The sequence below is a fragment of the Zootoca vivipara genome, chromosome 8 (genome assembly GCF_963506605.1).
Source record: "Zootoca vivipara chromosome 8, rZooViv1.1, whole genome shotgun sequence".
NCBI classification, from domain to species: Eukaryota; Metazoa; Chordata; class Lepidosauria; order Squamata; family Lacertidae; genus Zootoca; species Zootoca vivipara.
In genome coordinates, this window is record NC_083283.1 from 383,998 (window position 1) to 408,670 (window position 24,673).

Consider the following 24,673-nt stretch of genomic DNA (forward strand, 5'->3'; position numbering starts at 1 on the left):
TCATGTCAAGTTTGTGGTCTACCAAGACTCCTAGATCCTTTTCGCATGTACTGCTCTTCACACCAGTGACTTCTCTGGGGTCCTGGGATCACTCTTGCAGAGCAGCCCCTGACTCCAGGCCCACGTGGGCAACATGGTCAGTTACTCACCGGAGATCTTAAGCTACTTCGGGAGACCCCACAGCCAACTCCCCCGGGCTGTGACCCACCCGAGGGCTTTGAAGCAAGGAGGGCAGGGGGTTTGGGGCACTAGGGAGGAGCTCAGTGTCCTTGGAAGAAGAGAGAGTGAGTTGTCATGAACAAACCACACGGAAACCGTTTCATAGAATCTTCTTTACTGCCCCCGGTGCAGAGGGCCTGGTTCCATACTGCATGTTTTTACAAACACTTCAAGGTATTTACAAGTTGCGGTTTAGTGTTCTGCCTCCCCAAAAACAGAGATGAACCTGAACAGTTTAGTCTGAGAAGAACGAGGGCTGCCTCCGCTGCTTTGAGCAGAAAGAGGCAGGAGGGGAGCCAGGGGAGCTGGGGGGGAGGGAGAGAAGGGGGAGGGCACCCCCCAGCCTGTGCCAATGGCCGACACAGAATATGGATACAGGCTTACTCGAGTTAATACATCATGCAAAAGCGAGAAAAAAACAACCAACCAACTGGATAATGAGAGAAGAAGGTAACATCAACAAATGCCAAGGAATGGGATGGCTTGATTCACATGGAGCAACTAAGGATGGGCTGGCGAAGAAGGACCTTCCGATGCCGGGGGGGGGGGCACAGCATCCTCTTGGCTTCCGCAGGCAGGAGTTGGGAAGGCTGCCCAAGGACACCCCCAACCCCACAGGGCTGTGGCTCCAGCAACAAGCCCCCTCGGGACTGAGGGCACCTGTGCCCTACTGCTGCCTTTGCCATCTCTTATTGCTTTGAAAGGAGGGCAGAAATGCCCCTTGTGAGCCTGCCTGGGAAGAGGACCCCTGGCAGAGGCAGAGCAAGACATGCCCCTGACCCTACTTATGCTGGAGGGTGGGGGCAGGTGGGGGGAGGCAGGAGGCAGACCCCCTCTGAGCTGCAGCTGGCAGGGCGGCTTTCCGAGGGTCTCGCTCCCCTGCCCACAACCGCCCGGCTGCCTTCCTCCAGAGCACAGCACAGCAGCTCTCAGCCTCACCCCCCCTCCAAGGGCCAGGGGACCAGCTCATCTGCGACGGGCAGAGGACCATTCCAGCTTTGCCAGGCAGTTGTTCCCAGGCCGCCTAGGAGGAGAGCTCTCTGTGGCCGCTCCTGCCTGCCTCCCTACCCCTGCCCCCGCCTCACTGGCCCCTGACCGCCGGCCACGGCCCCTGCTAGCTGCTCCGCGGCGGCTGCAAAGGGAGGGGGGAAGGGTCTGCCTGGGTCCTCAATGCTGTCCCGCTTGCCCCAACACTGGGGGACGAGATCCTCAGCAACTGGGAAGGAAGTTGAAATGGACATCCAGCAACGCTAAATAAAGTGAAGAAAAAGAACAGGATGGGATGAGAGAGGAGAAGTCACATGTGACAATGGTGCCATCACATCAAGCCATGAAGCCACTGCCATGCTCAGCCCCACTGGCTCCTCTGACCCCCGACTGCCTGCCTGCCTGCCACTCCCTGCACACGACGGACCCTGAATGCCCTTCCAAGGAAGGAGAAGAGGCTGAGGCTGCTGGCCAGAGACCAGGGAAGGAGCAGTGGCCCATCAGCCCCAGAGGTTCAGGAGGAGAGAGACAATGGGAAAGGGGGTGGCTCTTCCCCAGAACAGGGGGCCACTGGTCTCATTCAAGGCAGCCCTGTTCAGGGAGGCTTTTAATGGTTAATAGATTACTGTGTTTTATTTTTCTGTTGGAAGCCGCCCAGAGTGGCTGGGGAAACCCAGCCAGATGGGCGGGGTATAAATAATAAATTATTATTATTATTATTATTATTATTATTATTATTATTATTATTATTATTATCAAGATCCATGGGGAGCCCTCTTTGCACTTACATATCCTATTTCTAGCCTCCCCTGGGACTCCCTCTTTGCAGCTCTGCCCGCCTTCCATTCAGCACCACCTCAGCCCCTGGAAGCCAGCGCAAGAAGCTCACAGCCCAAAGGGGAAGGAGATTTTGAGCCCCGCAGTTACCTTTGTGGGCGAGAGCAGCGGTGGGGAGGCTGCTGCATCTGCGGCTGCTCCTGCTGAGCTCCTCCAGGACTTGCTGACCTCCGAAAACCACCTCAGGAGTTCTCCCAGCGACGGGGGGGCTTCTTTGGTGGGACTAGGAGAAAACGTCTGAGAGAAAGAGCGCATGTTATTACGAAGGAACACAAAGCAGGGGGGAAGAAAAAAAAGCACAAGGGCGGTGCCCGTTTCAGGGGGCAGCTGCTTCCGTAAGCGGCCCATCCTGCCATTGGCCCTCGATAAGAAGGAAAAGCGGGACTCTGAAAGCATCAGACCCAGGAGAAGACACAGCCTTGGGGGTCCCCACGAGCGTCCCCAGGGGAGACAGCCTCCCCGCCTCTGGAGTTTTTAGCAAGAGGCCAGGGAACAGACCTCGCTGAGCTGTTGTGGCATCAAGGGAGACCGTCCAGTTCTAACCTTTGCCTGTCCATGTTTTCGTACAGGGCACTTCCCAGATACACAGAACCAGACAGACAGACAGACAGACAGACAAACAGACAGACAGACAGATGTGCAGAGGTCACAGCCAGCTAAGAGCAGTCCACAGCAGCGCAAAGCTCCCCCTGTGCTGAGCGAGTCAAGCAGAGCAGCACAGAAAGCGCCAGGAAGGATCTGCGGCTCGGAGGCATGGGCAGGGAGAAGGGACGGGGCAGAGGAGGAGGAGGAGGAGGCATGGAGAGAGGCAGGCAGGCCCATCCGCAAGGCAGCAGCATGGAGGGAGGAGGAGGCGGCAGTGCCAAGGCACACTTACGGTCTGGGCGCAGAGTCCACGCAGCGGAGGGGAAGCCAGCCGGAGAGCGGACACGGTGGAGTGCAGAGGAGAGCAGTGGTCTTGGTCATCCGGCCTGCCGAGGGCCTGTGAGAAAGAGCAGTCCAGGCATGGCGTTGGGAGCTGGTGGCAGCCGAGGGGGGCTCTGGGGTGCCCCTGGGGCGGTGGGGGGGCTCTCTTCCTTCCCGACTGGAGGTGGAGGGTGCAGCTTGCATAGGCAGGAGGTCAAGAGGTTCCTTGGCACGAGGGTCAGCCTCTCCTGTGACGGAGGGAGCCGGTGGGGCTCCGTGGAGGAAGTCGCTGGCTGGTAAGGAGGAGGACAGAGTGCAGCTTCTGCCCAAGGGGTGGCATCCGCAGCTCCCTGCCTGGGGTTATTCTACTCTGCAGGTGGCACAAAGAGAAACAAGCTCCCAGGGCGGCTAAACTGAGGGCGGGGGAAGAATGGCGGAGGGGGACGCAAACGCTTGCTCTCTTTCTCTCGATATACAAATACTGTCAGAACAATCATATATATTAATATATTAGTCTAGTCTCTCTTTTTTTGGTTAAACTTTAGGCACTGCTTTGGAAGGAGATTGTGGTTTTAAACATTACAAAATAATAATAATAATAAAAAGGAGAAGGTTAGCCAGCAGCTTGACCACATGCAGAGCAGGATAAATGCAAAAGTTATCTCAGGCTTTAAGGAGGCAGGAGGGCTGGGAGCACTTTAGGCCACGGGCAGCTGTGGCTGACCCTGCAGTCCAACAGATCTCCTGCCCCCTTCTCCTCTGTAGCTCGCGCTGTGGGGGGCAGAGATCCCACCAAGGCTGGGGGGGACATCTGTGCTGCTGCTGCCCCCACTTGAACCTGATGTATATCTTCGGCCGTAGTTGGAAGAAGTGTAAGAGGCGGAAGAGAAGGACATGGAGAAGCCGGAGCCTGTTGCGTCAAAGCTCCCTCGCCTGGAGCCCGACTGGGATCCCGTTCGTGAGCCGGATCGAGAGCCCGAGGTGGAGCCTGAGCCGCTGACGTTGTAGGGGCTGTAGTAGCCTTTGCTGGACTGGGAAGAGGCTTCCAGGAGACGCAGGCCGGTGCCCTCCTCCGTCATGCTCCGGTCCATGGCGTCCTTGTAGGAGATCTTGAGCTTGGTTTTGGGGCAGGTCAAGTACTTGGAATAGGTGTTCACGTCCCGCAGCTTCTGGGCCGTGCGGGCATCAATGGTGCCCTTCTGCAGGGCCTCGTCCAGGGGGACCCGGCCAGCCACCTCCGGCTCAATCAACCCTCCAGTCAGATACTGCACCTCCAGGAACCGCTGGCCGGCCTCATAGTACAACCAGCCCTTCTTCAAGGCTTGCGCCGCAGACATCTTGGTCTTGGTTCTGGGGTCCTCAAAGCCATAGAAAGCCTTCTGGGCGAGGTTGATCCTGTCCACCATGATCTTGTCGACTAGGCCTTTGTTAACGGCATCGGCGACAGAGAACTTCTCCCCGGAGCTCGGGTCAATGATCCCACCCGTGCAGGCCTGAGCTTCCAGCAGCCTCTGGCCAGTGATGTTGTCCACCAGGTTGCGGTGCATGGCCTCTGTGATGGAGACCTTCTCCAGGGTGTCTGTGTCCAGGATGCCGGCCACTGGGCCGGTCTCCTCCGCGGGGTCGCTCCAGGAGGTCAGCTGAGCTCTCCCGTGGGCTGGGCTTACGGGGTAGGAAGAGGAGGAGCCGACGGAGGAAGACCTGGATCGGAACCCACTCATGTTGCCGGACAACATGTCTGCAAACTCTGTGATGGACAAAGTGCCCGAGCGGTACTGGTCCAGGGCAGACTGGTCAATCAGCCCCTTCGCAATGGCATCGTCGATATCATACTGCCTCCCTGACCTCCGGTCAATGATCATGGATTTGACCACCCCGTCTGAGGAGGAAATGGTGATCTCTTCCCATTCGCACTCCTGCTCAGAGAGCTCCAAGTAGGTCTGGTGGTCAATGAGGCCTTTGCGGTAGGCTTCGTACACGGACATCTCCTTCCCGGTCTCTGGGTCAACGATCACCACCCGGCGCTTGCGGACGGAGGACTTGGAGGAGGTCTTCCTCTCGCGCTTCTTTTCCTTCAAAGGTAGAAGGCAGAGCCCAGTCTCGGGGTCTGTCATGCACCTCTCCATTAGCTGCAAGTAGGTCAGGTTCTCCTCGGTGTTTGGGTCGAAGAAGCCCTTGGTGTCATCGCTGGGATCCAGGAGGATCTCATTCATTTCCTCATCAAAGAGGCCTCTCTTGTATGCCATTTCCACAGGCAGGCGGTGGCTCTCCTCTGGATCAATGATGCCTCCGGTGGCAATCTGAGCTTCTAGCAAACGGATCCCGTGGTCTTTCAGGATCAGCCCTTTCTTCATGGCTTGGAAGAGGGAGATCATCTTGCCAGAGTAGGGGTCCTTGTAGCCTGTCACAGCCCTCTCCGCTGAAAGCAGCTTGTCCTTGAACTCGGGACCCACGATGCCCATGCGCACCGCCTCCTCCACGGTCAGCTTGAGGCTCTTGATGGGGTCAATGACATACCCAGTAGCTGCCTGGGCTTCCAGCAGTTCAAAGGCTGTGCCGGGACGGATGATGCCTTTCTTCATGGCCTGGTACACGGACAGCCTCTCCTTGGAGGAGTCGACATAGACGCCAGCAATGCAGCTGGTGCCCTCCAAGAACCTCTGCAGGTTTTTGGAGACTTCTTCCACAGAGGTTAAGCCGTCCTGGAGGCGCTGGGCCGTTGCTTCATCCATGACTTTGGAGCGCACCAGCTCTTCAACCGAGATCTGCTTCCTCAGGCCCCGGAAGGTCAGCTTCCGAGTGTCACAGAGGGGCAACAGGAGGCAGCCATTGTTCTCGTCCTTCCTGCACCGCTTGAGGAGCTGTGCATAGCTGAGCTTGTCGTCGGTGGAGGGATCCACGTAGCTGCGGACCTCGCTGGGCTCAGACAGCCGGTCGTGCGTCTCCCTGTTTAAGTAGCCACGCTGAATGGCAATTTCTAAGGGCAGGTGGAAGCCCAGGTGTGGGTCTATTATGCCTCCCGTGGCCAGCTGGGCATCAAGAAGCTGGAGGGCTTCTTCAGAAGGGATGAGATCCTTCTTCATGGCCTGGAAAAGAGAGATTTTCTGCTCGCTGTAGGGGTCGCGGTAGCCGGTCACAGCTCTTTCGGCAGACAGGAGGCGGTCGTGCATTTCTGGGCCCACCACCCCTTTCCTGACGGCCTCGTCAACAGTCAACATGTCATTTTTGATGGGCTCAACAATGAATCCAGTGGCAGCCTGAGCTTCCAGCAAAGGTCGAGCCACCTCTGGGCTGATCAGCCCTTTCTTCAGGGCCTGGTAGATGCCGATCTTCTGTTTGCTGGATGGGATGTAGATGCCAGCAACACAGCCGGAGCCGTACAGGTACCTCCAGATGGTTTCAATCTCCAGGATCTCGCGGATGGTCTTGGAGCCCTGCTTCAGTGCATTGTAGATTTCCAGGGAGATGATCCTGGCCTCATAGAGGTCCTCCGCAGTGATGCGGCGGCGGACATAGTCATAGGAGGTGATGTCTTGCTGCCGGATGATCTCTGTCTTCTCAATGATTTCGATGATGATGATGATCATGCGCTCCTTCGTCACCTTGCCAGAGCGGAACTCCTCCATCAGCCGATTGCGTTGCTCCTGGGGTATCAGGTCCGAGTTCATGATCTCCCACAGGGACATGGAGGAGCCGGCCATGTCTCCCACCGGAATGTCAACCTGGGTCTCCTCAAACACCTGCTTGGTCTCGGCCTCAGTGTACACCTGGGTTGTCTCCACCACGGTGGGTCTCTCAGGTTGCTTCAAGGGCAGCAGATAAAGGCCGGTCTCCGGGTCTTCGATGCACCTCTCCTTCAGCTGCAGGTAAGTAAGATTCTCCTTGGTGTTGGGGTCAAAGAAGCCCTTGGTGTCATCTGTGGGGTCCAAGAGGGTTCGGTTCAGCGCTTCATCAAAACAGCCTCGCTTGTAAGCCACCTCCACGGGGAGACGGTGGCTGTGCACGGGGTCGATGATGCCTCCGGTGGCGACCTGGGCCTCCAGCAGGCGGATGGCGTGTTCCCGGAGGATCAGCCCCTTCTTCATGGCCTCAAAGAGGGAGATGGTGTTCCCCGAGTAAGGGTCCTTGTACCCTGTGACAGCCTTCTCGGCGGACAACAGTTTCTCATGGAGCTCTGGTCCCACAATGCCAGCCTTCACTGCCTCGTGGACATACAGCTTCTGGTTCCTGACTGGGTCCACCATGAACCCTGTGGCTGCCTGGGCCTCCAGGAGGACCACTGCTGTGCTGGGAAGGAGCAGGTTCTTCTTCATGGCCTCATAGATGCTCAGCTTCTCCTGGGTTTCTTCCACATAGACACCAGCAATGCAGTCGCTCCCTTGGAGGTACCTCTTCAGGTCCCCCGTCTCGGAGAGGTCCCTCACGGTCTTCTTCCCTTCCTTCAGCTGCTCGTACTGGGCCTTGCTAAGAACCTTGGACTCCCACAGCTCACTGGCCGGCACGGGGCCACGCAAGCCAGTGAAGGTCAGCTTCTCTTGCTTTTTGGCCTCCGTCTCTTCAATGATGGTGACAATTATTTTGATGACCCTCTCAATGGTGACTTTGCCAGATTTGAACTGCCGCATCAGCTCCCGCCTCTGCTCTTCAGTGAAATATTCAGAATGAATCAGCTCCCAGATTGTGACCGTCTTGCCCTTCAAGCTGCCAGCTGGGACTTCCACCACTGCCTTGCCAAAGGATTCCTGAGCCTGGCTATCGGAGTAGATCTCCTCCTGCTGAAGCCGGATGGCCTGGTCAGAGAGGGAGAGCAGGCGAAGGCCCGTCTGCTTGTCGACATGGCATTTCCTCTGCAGCTGAGCGTAACTGACCTTCTCCTGGGTGTCAGGGTCATAGTACAGCTTGGCATCGTCGGCTGGAGCTGACAAAGTCTTGTGCATCTCTTCGCTGAAGTAGCCTCGCTTGCAAGCAACGTCCAGGGGGAGGCGGTGGCTGTTCACGGGGTCAATGATGCCCCCGGTGGCAAGCTGAGCATCCAGCAGGCGGACCCCCGTCTCCTTAGCAAGGAGGCCCTTCTGCAGTGCTTGGAAGAGCGAAACCACCTGCCCCGTGTAAGGGTCCTTGTACCCGGTCACAGCCTTCTCGGCAGACAGGAGCTTCTCATGCAGCTCTGGGCCAACAATTCCAGATTTGACAGCTTCGTCCACGGGAAGATACTCGTTCCTCACAGGGTCAATGATGTATCCACTTCCAGCCTGGGCCTCCAGGAGCATCAGGACCACCTCTGGCTTGAGGAGGTTCTTCTTCAAGGCATCATTGAGCAACAACTTCTGGCCCGTTGACTCGACCAAGATGCCTGCGATGGCGCTCGAGCCTTTCAGATACTTCTTGACGGCCTCATCGTCGGCGACGTCCTTCACGGACTTCTTCCCCTGGTGCAACTGGTTGTAAATATCCTTGTCAAGGATTTTGCTCTCCAGCAGCTCGGCAGCCGGGACAGGCGCCCGGAGCCCATCAAAAGAGAGCTGGCTCTTCTTCTCGCTCTCCTCCACCACCGTGATGACGAGCCGGATTATCTTCTCCACGGTGATCTTTCCGGTCTTGTACTGGCGCAAAAGGTCCCGCCTCTGCTCCTCAGTGAAATACTCAGAGTTGATGATTTCCCAGATGGTCACGGTCTTCCCCTTGAACTGGCCGAAGGGAGCGGACACGGTGGCTTTCCTGAAGACGTCTTTCGCCTCTTGGTCGGTGTAGACCAGCTCCCTCCCTTTGGCTCCTTTGTCCGTCAGCGGCAGCAAAGTGAGGCCAGTCTCCGGATCGGTCACGCATCTCTCCATCAGCTGCAAGTAAGTCAGGTTCTCCTGGGTGTTGGGGTCGAAGAAGCCTTTGGTGTCGTCCGTCGGGTCAGAGAGAATCTTCTGCATCTCTTCATCGAAGAAGCCTCGCTTGTAGGCCACTTCCACAGGCAGGCGGTGACTGTTGATGGGGTCGATGACGCCCCCCGTGGCAATCTGAGCCTCCAGGAGCCGGATTGCGTGGTCTTTCACAATGAGGTCTTTTGTCATGGCTTGGAAGAGGGAGATCTTTTCCCCCGTGTAGGGGTCTTTGTAGCCAGTCACTGCTCTCTCAGCAGACAGCAATTTATTGTGCAGTTCAGGCCCCACAACTCCCTCTTTGACTGCCTCATCGACGGACATCCGCTTGTTCCTGATGGGGTCGATGATGAAGCCAGAGGCAGCCTGCGCCTCCAGCAGGATGAGGGCTGTGCCTGGGCTGAGCAGCTGCTGCTTCATGGCCTGGTAGATGCTCACTTTCTCGTTGGTCGGCTTAACCAGCAGGCCGGCGATGCTGTTGGTGCCTTGCAGGTACCTCCTGACGTCGTCCCTCTTGGAGAGCTCCTCCACCGTCACCTTCCCTTTGGTCAACTTGTCCAGGTTCTTTCGGCTCAGGATGCCAGCCTCCAGCAGCTTCTTGGCAGGCACTTTCTGACGGATTCCGTCGAAAGCCAGTTCTGGCTCACCGTTTCGAGAGATGCCATCTACCATGTCTCTGCCGTTGGGCACAGCCTTGGACTGAGGTGCCTGAGTGGATGGGACAACAGCCTCCTGGGGAAAGTCGTCAGTCTGGATCATGATCTCCCTCGTCTGAGCCAGGGCCACCCGCTGCTCCTCCTGCAGCTTCTCCAGCTTCTCCCTCAGCTTCTGGTTTTCCTCCGCAAGGAGCTTCTCCTGCTGCTGCCGCTGCTTTTCCAGGTGCTGGAGCTCCTCCTGCTTCCGGCGGACATTGTCCTCGGCCTCCGCCTGCTTCTTCTTGGCCTCCTCCAGGGTGGCCGCCAACTGCTGCTTCTCCTGCTCCATCTGCTTCTGCTGGCGCTCCTGCTCCGCTTTGAGGCCCTGAGCCTTGTTGACCTCGTCCTGGAAGAGCTTCTCCAGCTTGGCCTTCTCCTCCTCCACGAACCTCTCCTTCTGCAAGAGGAGGTCCTTCTCGGACAGGAAAGTCTGCTGGAGGATCTGCGTCTCCTGCCGCAACTGCTCCTTCTGAGCCATCTGCATCTGGGGGAGGAGGGAGACAAAAGGGAAGTCAGTTGCCTTGTGCACAATGTGCACATGGTGCGCAAAGAACAGTCAACAGTCAATGGGCGCCGACACAGCAGCTTACATTCCAAGCCAGCACATGTTAAGGGTCAACCTGGCTGGCCCTGAGAGGCAGCACATGAGGACGTTAGGGAGTTACCACAATTTCCATGTGAGTAAACAAGCAGCGGGAGGGGGTGGGGGGCACAGAGGGGTGTCTGTTTGTAATAAGACACTGTACCCCTTCCTTAGGAAGTGGGGCCAGGACGTGCTGGAGCAAGTGGTGCCGTCTCTGGGTTAAGGGAGTCTTGTGCACGGCTGGCCTCCAGCTGCTCTTGGGCCCCAGCACAGACAATGGCCAGGAATGGGGTGGGGAGCTGTAGTCCAGGGTGCTGGGTGAGTTTCCAAGAGGAAAGTAGACATGGGAGTTGCACAAAGGCAGCCTTTTCCCTTCCGACAGGCCTCTCCAGGAAGGAGCCTGAGTCCAACTGTTCTGAGGAACGGCACCAGAACCCCTGCCCTTCTCTTGGCTACCACGCCTCTCTCCCACCGGCCGTTAACTCATAGGTGGTCTCAGGTGCAACAGAAGGAGGGGGCAGAGTGGATTGTTAAACCACATCAGAACGTAGGTGGGGGGGGTCACATTGTTCAACGCTCCTCTATGCAAAATGAATAACAGAATAGAATAAAATAATATAAACTATCACAGCATGGAGCAGACTTTGATCCTTGCAGTCCAGTTTCATTCTTCTTTTTGCAATTACTGTTTGATTTGCAGAGATTGTTTACACAGACCATCTACTATCTGGACTGCATTTTCATAAAAGGTAGCAAACAGCACACAACCCTCTAACCAGTAAAAATGTGATCCCCCCACCTGGACTCTGAAGTGGTACAGCCTGCCCTGCCCCTGGGTCTCCTCCTCATGGGGGAGCCCTGGGGGTGGGACCTGTGGGCACAAGGAAAGGGGTACCTCCTCCGCCTGCTGCTGCAGCCGCTCCGCCTCGTGCTTCAGCCTCTCCTTTTCCTGCTCCAGCTCCGCAATGGCCTTCCGCAGCGCCTCAGCGTCCTGGTCGCTCTTCTGCCTCTGGATCTCCAGCGTCTGCACCAGGGTCACCTTCTCCCGGGTGGCCAGCTCCGTGTCGTGCAGCTTGCGGCGGATCTCCTCCGCCTGCTTCTTGAAGCGCTTGGCCTCCTCCTCGGCCTTGGCCTGCGCCAGGCTCAGCTCCGTCACCTGCACCTTGAGGCGCTCGGCGTCGGCCGTGATCTCCAGCTGCCGGCGGCGCTCTGCCTCCAGGGTCTTCTGGAAGCCCTCGGCCTCCTCGGCCAGCTGCAGCTGCATCTGCTCCTTGTCCTCCTGCAGCTTCTTGGCCTGCTCCTGGGCCAGCTCCTTCTGCTTCTGCAGCATCTCCGCCTCAGCTTTCAGCCGCGTGGCCTCCTGCACCGCCTGCATCTTCTCCTTCAGGATCTTCTCCGCCAGCGCCCGCTGCTGCGCCAGGTCCTCCTCCGCCAGCTTGCGCATGCGCGCAGCCTCCTGCGCCTCCACGCTCAGCCGGGCGGCCTCCTCCGCCACCTGCTTCATCTTCTCCGCCTCCTCCGCCAGGAACTTCTGGGTGTTGTCCTTGTCCTTCAGGATGAGCACCTTGTTCTCCTCCTCAATGCGCAGCTTCAGCTTGACCAGCTCCTCCATCTGGATCTTCACTTTGAACAGCTCCTCCTCCACCTGCGCCTTCTGCTTCATGGCCTCCGTCACTTCGTTCTTCAGCCGCTGCTGCTCCTCCTCCAGGATGTTCTTCTGGTGGTCCGTCTCCTCCAGCCGAAGCTGGACCTTGGTCAGCTCCTGCTCCACCTGGGCCTTCTGCCGCAGGGTCTGCTCCGCGAACTTCTTGTGCTTCTCCATCTCGGCGTCCGCCAGCTGCTTCTGCTTGAGGGCCGCCTGCTCTGCCTGGGCCCTCCTGGCTGCCTCCAGCTCAGCCTCCTTCCGGAGCTTCTCCGCATCCTCCTGGGCCTTGGCCTTGGCTTGGGCCTCCTCCTCCGCCCGCTGCTTCATGTGCTCTGCTTCCTCCACCAGCTGCCGGGACAAGGCTGCGTCTTGCTCCGCCTTGACCCGCGCAAACTCTGCTTCCTCGGCTGCCTTCTTGGCCCTCAGAGCTTCCTCCCTCAACTTGTCCAGGATGCTCTGCTCCTGCTGCCTGCTCTGCAGCAACTCCTGCTCCTTCTGCTGCACGGTGGCCAAGTGGGCCTTCTCTTCTGCCACAATCCTTTTCTGGGCAGCCTCCTGAGCCAGCTGGATCTGCCTCTCGGACTCCTTCTCCGCCAGCTCCTTCTGCCTCTTGGCCTCCTCCACCTTTGCCTTCAGCCGCTCCACCTCCTCCAGGGCTGTCTTGCGCTGGCGGGCTGCATCCTGCTCAGCAGCCAGGATCTGCTTGACCTTGGCTTCAGCCTCCCGCCGGCGGCTCTCCTCCTCCAGGGCCAGCTGCCGCAGCCTCTCCGCCTCGTTCTCCGCCTGCTCCTTGCTGCGCTGGATCTCCTCCGCATTCAGCTTGATCTTGCTCAGCTCCAGCTCCAGGTCCGTCTTCCCCACAGAGGCCTTCTCAAAGTTGATCTTGAGAATGCGGATCTCCTCCTCAATGATGCGCCGCTGCTTCAGTGTCTCGTCTACGATGGTCCTCTGCCTCTCCAGCTCACCGTCAGAGGACTTCTTCAGCTGCGTGATCTTCTCCTCAATGTCCTGCTTGTGCTGGGCGGCCTGCTCCTCCAGCAGCCTGCGCTGGTAGGCCTCGTCCTCCGCCAGCCGCCGCAGCCGCTCGTTCTCGGCCTCCTTCTCCTTCAGGGCAATCTCGGCCTCTGCCTTCAGCCGCGAGGCATCGTTGATGGCCGCCAGCTTCTCCTTGAGGATTCGCTCGGCCTCTGCCCGCTGCCGGCCGGCCTCCTCCTCTGCCAGCTGCCGCTGCCGCTTGGCCTCCTCCGAGAGGGTACGCAGCCGAGCGGCCTCCTCTGCCAGCTCCCGCAGCTTGTTGGCCTCGGCCTCCAGGATCTGCTTGGACTTCTCGCTGGTCGAGCGGGTCTCCTCTTCCGCTTTGGTCTTGCTCCGCAGCAGCAGCTCCATCTCGGCCCGCAGCTTGGCCAGCTCCTCCTCCAGCTCCTTGCGCTTCTGGATGGCTTCGCTCACCTCGTTCTTGAGGCGGAAGAGCTCCTCCTCCAGCAGCAGCCGCTGCTGCTCCCCATTCTCCATCTCGGCCTTCAGGCGGATGAGCTCCTGCTCTGCCAGGAACTTCTGCTGGGCGGTGCCCTCGGCCAGCTTCCGCTGCTTCTCCAGCTCCTCCTCGGCCAGCTCCTTCTGGCGCAGGGCAGACTCCTCGGCCTTCGACCGCTTCCGGGCCTCGCGCTCTGCGTCCTCCTTCTGCTTCTCAGCCTCTTCCTGTGCCAGGGCTTTCTTGTGAGCCACCTCCTCGGCCTGGAGCCGCAGGCGCAGCGCCTCGTTGGCCTTCTGGCGCCACTTCTCCACCTCCTTCTCGGCCTCCTCGCGAGACGCCTCCGCGTCCAGCTGCAGCTTCTTCAGCCTCTCGGCCTCCTCCTGCAGGTGGGTGACCGTAATGTGCTCCTGCTGGAGAGACATCTCCAGCTGCGCTGTCTTCTCGGCAAAGGAGAGGCGCCGGCTCTGCAGGTCTGCCGCCGCGCTCTTCTGCGCCATCTCCTGGGCCACGTGCACCTGCCGCTCCTTCTCCAGCTCGGCCTGCTTCATTCTGCGCTCCGCCTCCTCCGCCTGCAGGCGCAACTTCTGCAGGTCCTCCAGGGCCTTCTGCTTCTCGCGGGCTGCCTGCTGCTCGGCCTGCACCTTGCGCTTCAGCTCGTCCTCCGCCTCCTTCTTCTTCTGGGCCTCGTCCTTGACCTGCTTGCGCAGGCGCTCGGCCTCCTCCTGGGCCAGCCTCTTCTGGCGCTCGGCCTCCTCGGCGCTGTCCCGCAGCGCCTGCAGCTCCCCCTCCGCGGCCGCCTTCTGCTTCTCGGTGGAGTGCAGCTGCAGGCGGATGATGTGGATCTCCTCCTCCACCTTCCTGCGGTTGATCTCGGCCTCCTCGATCACCTTGAGCTTGGACTGGATCTGCGCGTCTGAGCTGAGCTTCATCTGCTTCAGCTCCTGCTGAATGGTTTGCTGCTGCTGCACGGCGTCCACAGCCACCAGCTCCCTCCGGCTGACCTCCTCCTGCATGCGCCGCTGCAGCTCGCTGGCCTCCCTCTCGGCCTGCGCCTTGGCCTGGGCGTGGGCGTCCGCCAGCTGCTTCTGCTTCTCCAGCTGTGCCTCCACCTCGGCCAGGCGCTTCCGCTCCTCCTCCTTCAGCTTCTCTGCGGTTTTCTGCGGGGGGGGGGGTGAGGGAGGGAGCAGAGAGAAGGAAGGGGGGAGAGAAAGAAAGATCACACAAGAGAGAGATTGGAGCAGGGGGTGAGCAAGAGGGGCAGGGGTGGGGGGGCATGGCGTGACGGCAGTGGCGGCTCTTCCCGGGAGGCTGCGGGGAGACGTGTGGCAGTCGGGAGAAGCTGGCGCTCACGTCTCCAACTTAGTACAACAGGCAAGAAAGCAGGGAAGACCCACAAACCAAGGACGATGGATGGATGGATGGATGGATGGATGGATGGATGGATGGATGGATGGAGAGATGGACGCAAGACGATGGCAAAGACACACACAATGGAGACAAAACGGCTGCAGGATGAAGAGAGCAGTTGGCACACCTCCACCATGCTCACCAGGCAGCGAGAAGCAAGAGACTCCCCCCACGGACAGCCCAAACTGTGGCAACAGGGAAGACCCATTCGATCAGCAAAGGTGGGGAGGAGGAGCCAGCCCAATGTGGGGCGTGAGGCAACGAGAAGGTAGAAAACCCCATGGCCCCCAGACGGCCCCCTGCAGGCTCACAAAGGTTGCCAATTTCATCGCCAGGTCCCAGATCCCCCAAGGAACACCTGCAGGGGGAGGCCAGGGGAGAAGTGAAGAACGCTTCACCGGGTGGAAAGCCCAGGGGTCCGCTCCCTTGCTCCGCTCCCCACGAGGCAGGGAGGGAGGGAGGGAGGGGGAAATGGAGCATGCACAGAGCGCACCACGGAGACAGAAGCCCCGAATTCTCAGCCCTGGAAAGTGCCAAGAGGTCGGCAACTCCTGGCTGGAGAACGCAGGCAGTGGCAGGAATAGCGGGTGATGGCAACCCCCTCTCCGTTCTCCTGGCTGCTTCCAGGCGGTGGGCAGGACTAGGACCCCCTCCCCCATCCCGCTCCCCAAAAACTCTCCTCCTCAGCTGCACCTGAATTTCTGTTCCTTCCTTCTCAACCTACTAGGAACCACAAAGGGTTCAGCCCCCAGGAGTTGCAGGAGGGAGGGGGGGAGGGAGAAGCAAGGTGTGTGCAGGGAACAGGGTCCATGTGAGGGGGGGGGGTGTCGGCATGCGCACAGTGGAGTACCTGATGCAGAAAAGGCCTGGATCCTCCTGGTTTTTAACCCTCCATTAGATCCCCAACCAATACAAATATGATCCCCCAAGACAAAGCACTGGCCAAGCACAGGATCAACTTCCAGAGGGCAGAAATCAAGAGTTAGAAAGGTTACAGGGGAGCATTTCGGAGCAGAAGAAGACAGGACAGGATAGGAGAACTGGGTGGGAAGGAGCCCCGGCCCAAGAAGCAGGTGCAGCTGTACTAAGTGTGTATCTGGGAAGGGCCTCTGGCAGACAGGACAGGACAGGCCCAGCGGAGGAGCCCTCCCTGCCGGGTGAGGGGGCCTCGTGGTCCAGCATTAGTCATGCGGAAGAGGCAGTCAGGCAAGAGGGATGCTCTGGCCCAGGATGGACCGCGGGGGCAGGGGGAGAAGGATGCAGCCAAGGCATGCTGCCCCCCCCTCCTCCCACAGGCTGCGCACTCACCTCCTCCTGCTCCAGCCGCCGAAGCGTCTCGGTGATGAACTTGATGTACTGGCTGCTCAGCGTGGTCAGCTCACTGTAGCGCGTCCGCAGGTCCACGTACTGGGAGACCACAAAGCGGCAAGGTCAGGGCGGGGTGGGGAGCAAGACTACAGCCCCCCCAGAGGCCTTTCCCAAGGCCCCTGACTGGACTCGGCCAGAGGGAGGCACATCAGAAGGCCTCTCCTGCTGCTGCTGCTCCCCAGGGACTGGCATTTGGAGACAGAACGTGGCTAGCCGTCACCCAGGAGCTTCTCCTCCTCTGTGACTTTCTCCTTCCAAAGCCATCACTGCACATCCTGGTGCAGTGAGTTCCACAGTTCTAAATGTGCACTGAGGAAAGGAGCCTTTCCTTTTGTCTGTTCTGGATCTCCTGCCAATTCTTTTAACAATAATACAAGGCAGAGTGAGAAAAACATCTCTCTAAAGGCAAATATCTAGCACATGGTCAGAAGCCCATTTCCACTCATCCATCTTCAAATATCTCAAGGGCCGTCACATGGAGGATGAAGCGAGCTTGTTTTCTCCCTGCTCTGGAGGGCAGAATTCAAGCCAATGGCTTCAAGTTACAAGAAAGGAGATTCCAACTAAACACCAGGAAGAACGTTTTGGGGGTAAGAGCTGTTTGACAGTGGTACGGTCTCCCTCGAGAGGTTGTGGACTCTCCTTCTTTGGAGGTTTTTAAGCAGAGCTTGGCTGGCCATCCTGCATGCTAGGGGGTTGGACTAGAGGACCTTTGGAGTCCCCTCCAACTCTCTGATTCTATGGCGGGAAGACTCAATCTGCCTTGCGTGGCATATCTCCACTGTGCCTGCTGCCCAGGATGGCTCCAGGGTCCCTTCCCCCCCCCCAGCCCCCACCCAAGGGCGCCCCTCTCACCTCCTGGATAATGCTGTCTGAGGCCGACTGAACTTTGGGCTTCTTGGCCGGAGAAGCCACCGGCTCCACCTGCGCCTTGTAGGTCACCAGCTGGAGCTCATAATCCTTGTAAGAAAGGAGGGAGGGGCAGAGGCAGGATCAGCACCTGGAAGCCCCAACTCCCCTCCTCCACTTGCGCAGGACCCCGGCCTCTCCCACCCCCGGCTGCCTCACCTTGATGGCATCAATGTATTGCTTGGCAAAGCGCTGGCACTCCTCCACCTTCTCCCGGTTGCGCTCACATTCCTCCAGGAGTTTCTAGGGAAAGAAAGGCAGCTGCCGGTGACCCCGCAGGGAAGGGAACAGCATCCCCTCCACGCAGCCCGCTGGAGTCAGCTGAGATGCTCTGGGCTGGTGAAGGGCCACTGCCATGCCAACCTCTGTCCTTATAGATCAGGCAAGGGGATTCTGTGGCCACCAAGAGCCCTTCAGACAGGAGCAGCCGCTCAGAGCTTTCGCTAAGCATCGGCCTTGTGGTGGAAACCCCCAAGAGGGCCCCCCACCAAAGTCAGCAGAGGAGAGGCCACCACCAGGGAGGCCTTCCCACGAACGACGACACACTCCTGGAGAGCCTCCGCTTCCCTCAGTGATGAGCTGGAGCTGCAAGCTCAGAGAGCAGGGCTGGGGGCAGGAGCGGCAGAGCCAAACCCCATGGCAACCTTACCTTCTCCTGCAGCAGCTGCTCCCGCACACCCTTGGTGCTGGTGATGGGAATGTCCTGGAGGCTCTCCTGGCGCTGCCGGGCGTCCTGGATCCACTGGATGAGTCCCTCGTAGCTCTCGCGGTAGTAGCGCAGCTGGCGCCCCAGCTGGTCCAGCTCCCTCTGGCGCAGGTCGATCTGGGCCAGGATGGCTTGCCAGCGCTCCAGCAGCTGTTGCACCCGCTCCCGGTAGCGGTCCAGGTCGACGTCCCTCTCGCTGTGGCCCTGCACCATCCGCTCGTTCACCTCGCTGGCCTTGCCCAGGTCAGCCTCCAGGGTGCTAAAGAGGGGCTGGTGCCCTTCCACCTGCCCACGCAGCCTCTGCGGAGGAAGAGGCAAAGGGTCAGCCATCCTGGCAACCTCCTCTCAAGGAGTCTCCCATCTCCCCACCCTCCTGGCCCAAGCAGGCACCTTCAGCTCTGTCTTGGTGGCCTCCAGGGCCTTGAGGTCAGAGGGCACCGCTTGCACATCCTTCAGCTGCTCCTCATACTTGCGGACCAGCTCCTCTGCCCCTTGCGTGCTGCGGATCACCAGGTTAATGGTCTTTAGCCTGTGGGGCGAGAAGAGGGGAGCTGGAGGTTTGCGTCGGAAGGGGAGCCCAAGCGGCCTCCCATTTGCTCCAGACACCCGGTGGCAGCGTGCAAAATTTGTGAAAAAGGTGCAAAAGGTGTTCGCTTAATAATAAGAGTAATTTTACTATTTGCACCCCAACCACTCTGGGCGGCTTCCGGCAAATATAGAATCAGAGAATCATAGAATCCTAGAGTTGGAAGAGACCACAAGGGCCATCCAGTCCAACCCCCTGCCAAGCAGGAAACACCATCAAAGCATTCTTGACATATGCCTGTCAAGCCTCTGCTTAAAGACCTCCAAAGAAGGAGACTCCACCACACTCCTTGGTAGCAAATTCCACTGCCGAACAGCTCTTACTGTCAGGAAGTTCTTCAAATATAAAAGCAGAATAAACATCCAACATTTTTTTAAAAAAACGTCCCTCTGCAGGGCTGCCTTCAGATGCTGCGTTTATTTGTGATGCAAATGAATGGCTGAATGGGAGAATTTTATGGGTTTGGCACAAAAGAAGGCAGCGCTAACGTCAGCACCAAAAACGACCTTCAGGCAGGTGCTGAGAGGCCGCAGGGGGGGGTTACTACTGAGAAGGCACCTCCTAGGCACCTGCCATCGCTCACCTGGTGAGGGCACCCACAGAAAGGCCTGGGGGAATGGCGAGGTCAAGGACCAGGTGGGTCCATGTGGATGAGGCAACCCGCTTCCCCTGCAGAAGAAGAGCCAAGAGGCTCTCACTCCCCCACCCCACAAATATCCCTTCCTCACGGGTTCATTCATCTCCCCAATGTTTTCATGGGTTGGGCGAAGACAGACCAAGACCAGTGAAAGAGGAGAGGTTGGAGGGAGGACACAAAGCAGCCCCATTGTCCGGGCAGCAGGTGCTGCTCTTGGGGGCAGAGAAGGGTCCCCGCCAGACCCAAGGAAAGAGGGCAGCAAAGGCCTCGGGAAGCGGAAGCTGCTCCTGGTGACTCCCGGCTGACCAGACGGGCGGAGGAGGACCTACTTTTCCAGGTAGATGCTGGAGAGGCTGTACACCTGGTCCATCTTCTGCAGGGTGATGTCCAGCTCCGAGTGGAGGGTGGGGGCCGAGCTGGCCTGCTCTGGTTGCGCCAACACCTCCTCCGTCTTGGCGCTCACTTTGCCCAGGTTCTTCTTGATGCCCTCCAGTTCCAGGTGGATTTGCTAGAGGGAGAAGAAATGCAGAATGAAGCCCACAGGGAAGCCACAAAGTGGGGGCAAGCTCGGTCAGACTTGGCAGCAGCTGCTTTCCTGCCAGAGTAGGAAGGGGGGGCAGTACCTGCTGGTCACTGATGCGCTGGGCACACTCCTTGGCAGGGTCCTTGTCCATTGGAGAGCGGATCTTGTGGATGGTGCGGGACTCACAGCCCTCCAGCTGCAGGCGGATGTCCTTCAGCTGCGAGATGAAGTTCCTGCAGAGAGACTCCTCCTGCTCCCCTGCAGCACCCAAACAAAACCAAGCCCAGGTGAGGGGAGGGGAGGAACAGGCAGCCCCAACTTCCATTGCGGGGAAGGGACACGGCTGGAGAGGGGCAAGGGGGAGAGAGAGGGGTCTCCTGGGCCAGGCCTGGGCTCCAGCTGAGCAGGGATGGAAGGACGGTTGGAGAAACATCCTCCGCCTGCAGCACCCCAGGCAATAGAAGTGTAGACTTGGAAAAAACCCCAAGCAAGATGGAGGCAGCACCCCAGGAACCTGGGAAGCAGGCAGGCAGCCTGGGAAGATGGGGGGCTCTCTTGCATTGGGGCTTTTTAAGCCGGGCTTGGATGGCTGCCTGTCTCTAGCCAGGACTCCTACATGGCAGGGATTGGACTGGGGGGGCCCTGGGGTCTCTTCCTCCTCTACAATTCTGATTCTAGGACTCTGGGGACCCAGGAGATTTCTTTGGCTGCAGATGCCAGGGAGCTTCTTCCCCCCACCCCCCATGGAAGAGCCATGGGGCCCCTTGAGGAACGGTTTAGGGAGCTGGGTATGTTTAGCCTGGAGAAGAGAAGGTTAAGGGGTGATATGATAGCCATGTTCAAATATATAAAAGGATGTCATATAGAGGAGGGAGAAAGGTTGTTTTCTGCTGCTCCAGAGAAGCGGACACGGAGCAATGGATTCAAACTTCAAGAAAGAAGATTCCACCTCAACATTAGGAAGAACTTCCTGACAGTAAGAGCTGTTCGGCAGTGGGATTTGCTGCCAAGGAGTGTGGTGGAGTCTCCTTCTTTGGAGGTCTTTAAGCAGAGGCTTGACAGCCACATGTCAAGAATGCTTTGATGGTGTTTCCTGCTTGGCAGGGGGTTGGACTGGATGGCCCTTGTGGTATCTTCCAACTCTATGATTCTATGATTCTATGATTCCTCACCTTTCTCCAGGCCGCGCAGCAGCATGTCGTACTTCTGGCTGCAGAGGGTATATTCGCGCTCCACGTGCAGCCGGTCGTCCGGAAGGAAGTTCTGGGAGTCCTGGCTGTTGCGCAGGAACTCCTGGTAGTGGGTCTCCAGGCTGCGCAGGGTCTTCCGGTATTCCTCAGGGGGCATCGTCCGGAACTGGGGGAGGGGGAGGGGAAAGGCCAGGTCAGGAGGGGACCCTTCCCCTCCCCCCTCAAGCTCAGCTTGCAGATCCCCCCTCCCTCCCTCCCTCCTGCCCCCCCCCCCAAGAGCCCGGTCCTCACAATGAGCAGCGACCACGACTGAATGTGCTGGATGTCCCTCTGCAGGTACTGCCAGGAGAGGAGGCTCCGCATGTCGATGTGCAACTGGTGCCAGAAGGTCAGCAGGCTCTGGTGGCTGCCCTCCAACCTGCCGGCCAAGAGGAAAAGGAGGTTGTGGGGGGTTGTGGGGAGCTCCCCAGGGTCGCCCACAGCCTGCCCCAAAGAGAGAGCAGAGCGGGCAGAGAGGCTAAGTGCCCCCCATGCCACCCCCATAGCTCTCCTCCTCAACTGGGGCCAGGGGGGAGGGCAGAGGCACGGGGGGTGTCTATGGATGTTCACTAGCTGCAATGGCTCTGCTTTGCCCTCCAGAGTTGCAGGCAGAAGGAATTCTAAACCCGCTTGCTGGAAATTGCAGGAGGGGGGGGGCATCTCTTGTGGGTTTCATCCTGCCTGTGGGTTTCCCATTGAGGCATCTGTGAGAAGAGGAGGCTGGGCTAGAGGGGGCCCCGTGGGCCTGATCCAGCTCTTTTGATGTTCGTGTGAGTTTGCGGCAGTGGAAGCTTCCGCACGATCTCTCTGCTGATACGATCCGAGGATTTGATCATGGTTTCTAATCTGCCCCCCCCCCCACAGCCTCCAGGAGTAAAGAAAGCAAAAGCAAGGGAGTGGAGTGAGACTGACAGACAGACCTGCTGACGGCCTCCAGGGCCTCCTTGTTGGGCGGGGGCACCAGGAAGCAGATGGAGGGCACAATGGCCTCGCTCCCGGCCACGTTGAGCACCTTCCACTTGTACGGCTGGGCGTTGCTGAGGAGGGTGCAGGAGTCGCCCTTGTGCACCGTGATCTGGGGAGGGAGGGGGGAGGGAGTGAGCAGCTCCAAAGATGCACCCCAGACCCCCTTCACCCCCTCAACCCGGTTTCCAGACACGTGGACCTCCGCCCCCCCCCCGCGCGCTCACCTCCATCTGCTTGTAGTCGCAGACAGCCTGGAGAGGCAGCCGTCCCTTGAGGGCCGTGCTGGGGCTGCGTGGCTTCAGCTGGACAATGGCCTTGGCTCGCTTGGCCAGCCCAGCCAGCTGACCCTGGTACTCAGCCAGGTGCTCCTTCTCCTCCTGGCATGGGGGGCACAAAGAGGGGCGGCAGGAGAGAGAGGAAGAGAGTGAAGACTCAGGGGAGAGGAGAGCTGGAAGAGACCCAGAGAGCCCCCAATGCCTGCAGGATATGGGGGTGTTAACGGAATTTATGTAAAGGTTGAAAGGAGGGTTTGCCCCTCCAGCAGACACCCAAAATCGACACAATCACTCCTGCAAATGTCCCCACAAAACACTGCATCACACAGTTTCCGCCCATCTCTTTTCAAAGGGTCTCCGCTGCACATTACCAAATGCAACAATTCACCGATAAATGTATCTAAGTAAGGCTCAATGAGAAAACTTTAGAAAGTCATCTAAAATTGCTCCAGTATCGGATTCGCGCCATTCCACTGTTCAGGAAAGGAATGGCTAGCCGGGGGGGGCAGTCTGGGATGTGGGCAGCCATAATCTCTCGAGCCTGAAACCACGGACTCAGCAGCCTCCTTGCGGGGCAGAAAATCACTGGCATCCTGGCAAATGGGTGCCAGACAGGTAGCCACCCCACAGACAACAGGAGACCCTCCAGGAATGGATTAAGTTCTCGGACCTGACCGGGAATACCAGGAACTTGTAAATATTCCTATTGTATCACTCAATGGGTGTATATGGTGGTGGGCAAGGAGGGTTGGGGGGAAACCTGATGAACCAGTTTCTGCCAGAAACCCCTCCTGGTTTGTGACATATGTGTGATGTATCTATGATGTGTGCATGATGCTTCACCAAAGGTATTTATAGGGAAAAGGGAAAACTTATGAAAGAGGAAGCATCCCTTCTTCCTGCTCCTTCCATGCCTTTGCATGGAAGTCCTGTTGCAACAGTCTTGAATAAAGACTGTTTTGCCTACAGGCTGCAGTTTTGCTTCTCTACTCCTGGCTGGTGTCTTTGTTTGGCTATCCAAGTGAGCCCAGGCAACTTCCTTCCACAGTGCAAATGCATGCAGGGTGGGGCCCAGGGGCTGCACTCACGAGGGAGTCCTGCAGCAAGTCCTCCAGGCGCGTCACGGTGATGGAGCGGTCGCAGGCAAACTTCTTCCGCATGGTCTCCTGGGTCTTGCGCAGGAATTCCTCGGCCTCCTTCACGTCGGAGAAGAACTTGGGGAGAGGCAGAGGAAGAGGCTGGTGAGGAGATGCCCAGCCGTGCCTGGCAGGAAAGCTGCCCAGAGGTGCCTCCCCGGAGGAGGGCAGCTGGCTGGCTGCAGGGGAGAAGGGGAGCAGCCCAGCCCCAGAGGAGTGGCGGGAGTCCTGCCCGGCCAGCCCCCTGCCCAAGATACCTGGAAGTAGGTGGTGTTCTCCTTCAGGTGGGCCTCAATGCAACAGCACAACTGCAGCATCCAGCTCCACTGGGTCTGCAGGGCAGCCTGGAAGGCCTGGAAAAGAGGGGGGGGAAGCTCAGCCCTGGGGGCACCCATGGAGGCAGGGAAATGGGGTGGGGCACACCCACCCAGCTCAGCTCCCCTGTGTCTTGTGAGACCTGGAAAGATAATGCCAGGATGTGGCTGCCCGCCGAGGCCTCGTGAGGCCCACTTGGCAGAGGCAACCACGGCCGTCACGAGCTGCAGCCGTCATGGGACCCACTGGCAAGCCTCGCTCCCTGCCGGGGCCCGATCCTGCCTGGCCGCGCGCCCAGACCCACCTCCACGGTCTTCTTGCCCGGGTGCTCCTCCCTCAGCAGCCGGTCTCCGGTGCTCTGGAGCTCCTTGACCTTCCTCTCCCGCTGCTCCAGCTCCCGCATCAAGCCCTGGGGCAGAAAAGGCACAGTCAGCAGGCGAAGGGCGGGCAGGGGGTCTCGGCAGTCCCCAAGCCACCTCCCACCCACCCCAAGAGGGCGGGGCCTTACGGAGTAGCTCTCCTTCTTGGCGGCCATGTTGCTGTTGCGCTCGCTCCAGTCGTAGTTGACCTCCTCCTCCTCCTTCTCGTTCAGCCACATCAGCTCCTTGGTGGAAGCCGCTACAAAGGCCTGGAGGCTCTCGAGGTGGCGCAGGCGGGCCTTGGAGGAGTTCTGCAAGGGCACAGCCGGGCACGGGGTCGTCAGGTGCCTGGCTTCCCTCTGCACACACACAGGGGCACCCTCTCCTCCTCCCCCTCCCTCTGCGGACCCAGCACCGCAAGGGGGGCAGCCTGCAGACTGAGAAGGACTTTGGGGTCCCGTTAGGAAAAACTGGGAGGGGAGAAGGGGCCAGCGCCAAGGAGGCTCCCAAGGCTGGGCTGTGCAAGGCAGAGAAAGGGTTTGCCCTCTTTCCGTTGTTTGCCCAGGCTCTCCTGCCCACAAGCCCCATTTGGCTTCTCTGCTGAGTGCCAAGACCCTACATTTTGGAGGACAGGCACACACAAGGAATCGCGTCTATTATTATTATTATTATTATTATTATTATTATTATTAAGCAAATGTATATACTGCTCTTCATCCAAAGACCACAGGGCAGTTGACAACATCAAAATGCAAACTGCACAATACTTTTTTTAAAAAATTAAACCCCCGCCCTCCCAACAATTTAAAAGGCCATGGGCGGCTTATTTAGCCAAAGGCCTGGGAGAAGAGGAATGTCTTTGCCTGGTGTCTAAAGATACGCAACGAAGGTGCCTGGCAAGCATCCCTGGAGAGAGCATCCCCCAAGTGGGGAGCCACCACAGAAAAGGCCCTTTTGTACTGCCCTCCAGATCTCTTGTGAAGAAAAGCCTCAGGTGATGATCATGCACAGGGTCCAGGAGGAGACAGGAGATCCTGTTCA

General features: G+C 58.7%; 1 protein-coding gene across 23 annotated transcripts in view; it reads right to left on the bottom strand.

Moving 5' to 3' along the window:
• Window positions 1-317: 317 nt before the first annotated feature.
• Window positions 318-24,673, bottom strand: part of PLEC (plectin) — a 116,690-nt gene continuing 92,334 nt past the window's right edge. For 22 of the 23 annotated variants that reach the window (XM_035124578.2, XM_035124576.2, XM_035124579.2 and 19 more), the window contains 19 exons: window positions 23,782-23,943; window positions 23,578-23,682; window positions 23,216-23,311; window positions 22,911-23,036; window positions 21,772-21,924; window positions 21,502-21,656; window positions 20,834-20,960; window positions 20,525-20,708; window positions 19,453-19,610; window positions 19,159-19,337; window positions 17,997-18,135; window positions 17,550-17,906; window positions 17,060-17,143; window positions 16,847-16,951; window positions 15,932-16,030; window positions 10,993-14,373; window positions 2,921-9,998; window positions 2,134-2,280; window positions 318-1,469 (listed from right to left, as the gene is read on the bottom strand). In XM_035124578.2, the coding sequence (XP_034980469.2) occupies window positions 3,648-9,998; window positions 10,993-14,373; window positions 15,932-16,030; window positions 16,847-16,951; window positions 17,060-17,143; window positions 17,550-17,906; window positions 17,997-18,135; window positions 19,159-19,337; window positions 19,453-19,610; window positions 20,525-20,708; window positions 20,834-20,960; window positions 21,502-21,656; window positions 21,772-21,924; window positions 22,911-23,036; window positions 23,216-23,311; window positions 23,578-23,682; window positions 23,782-23,943 (11,961 nt within the window). In that variant the 3' untranslated portion in view covers window positions 318-1,469; window positions 2,134-2,280; window positions 2,921-3,647. The remainder of the gene's footprint in view (window positions 1,470-2,133; window positions 2,281-2,920; window positions 9,999-10,992; window positions 14,374-15,931; window positions 16,031-16,846; window positions 16,952-17,059; window positions 17,144-17,549; window positions 17,907-17,996; window positions 18,136-19,158; window positions 19,338-19,452; window positions 19,611-20,524; window positions 20,709-20,833; window positions 20,961-21,501; window positions 21,657-21,771; window positions 21,925-22,910; window positions 23,037-23,215; window positions 23,312-23,577; window positions 23,683-23,781; window positions 23,944-24,673) is intronic. The other variant, XM_060278200.1, reaches the window with a different exon arrangement.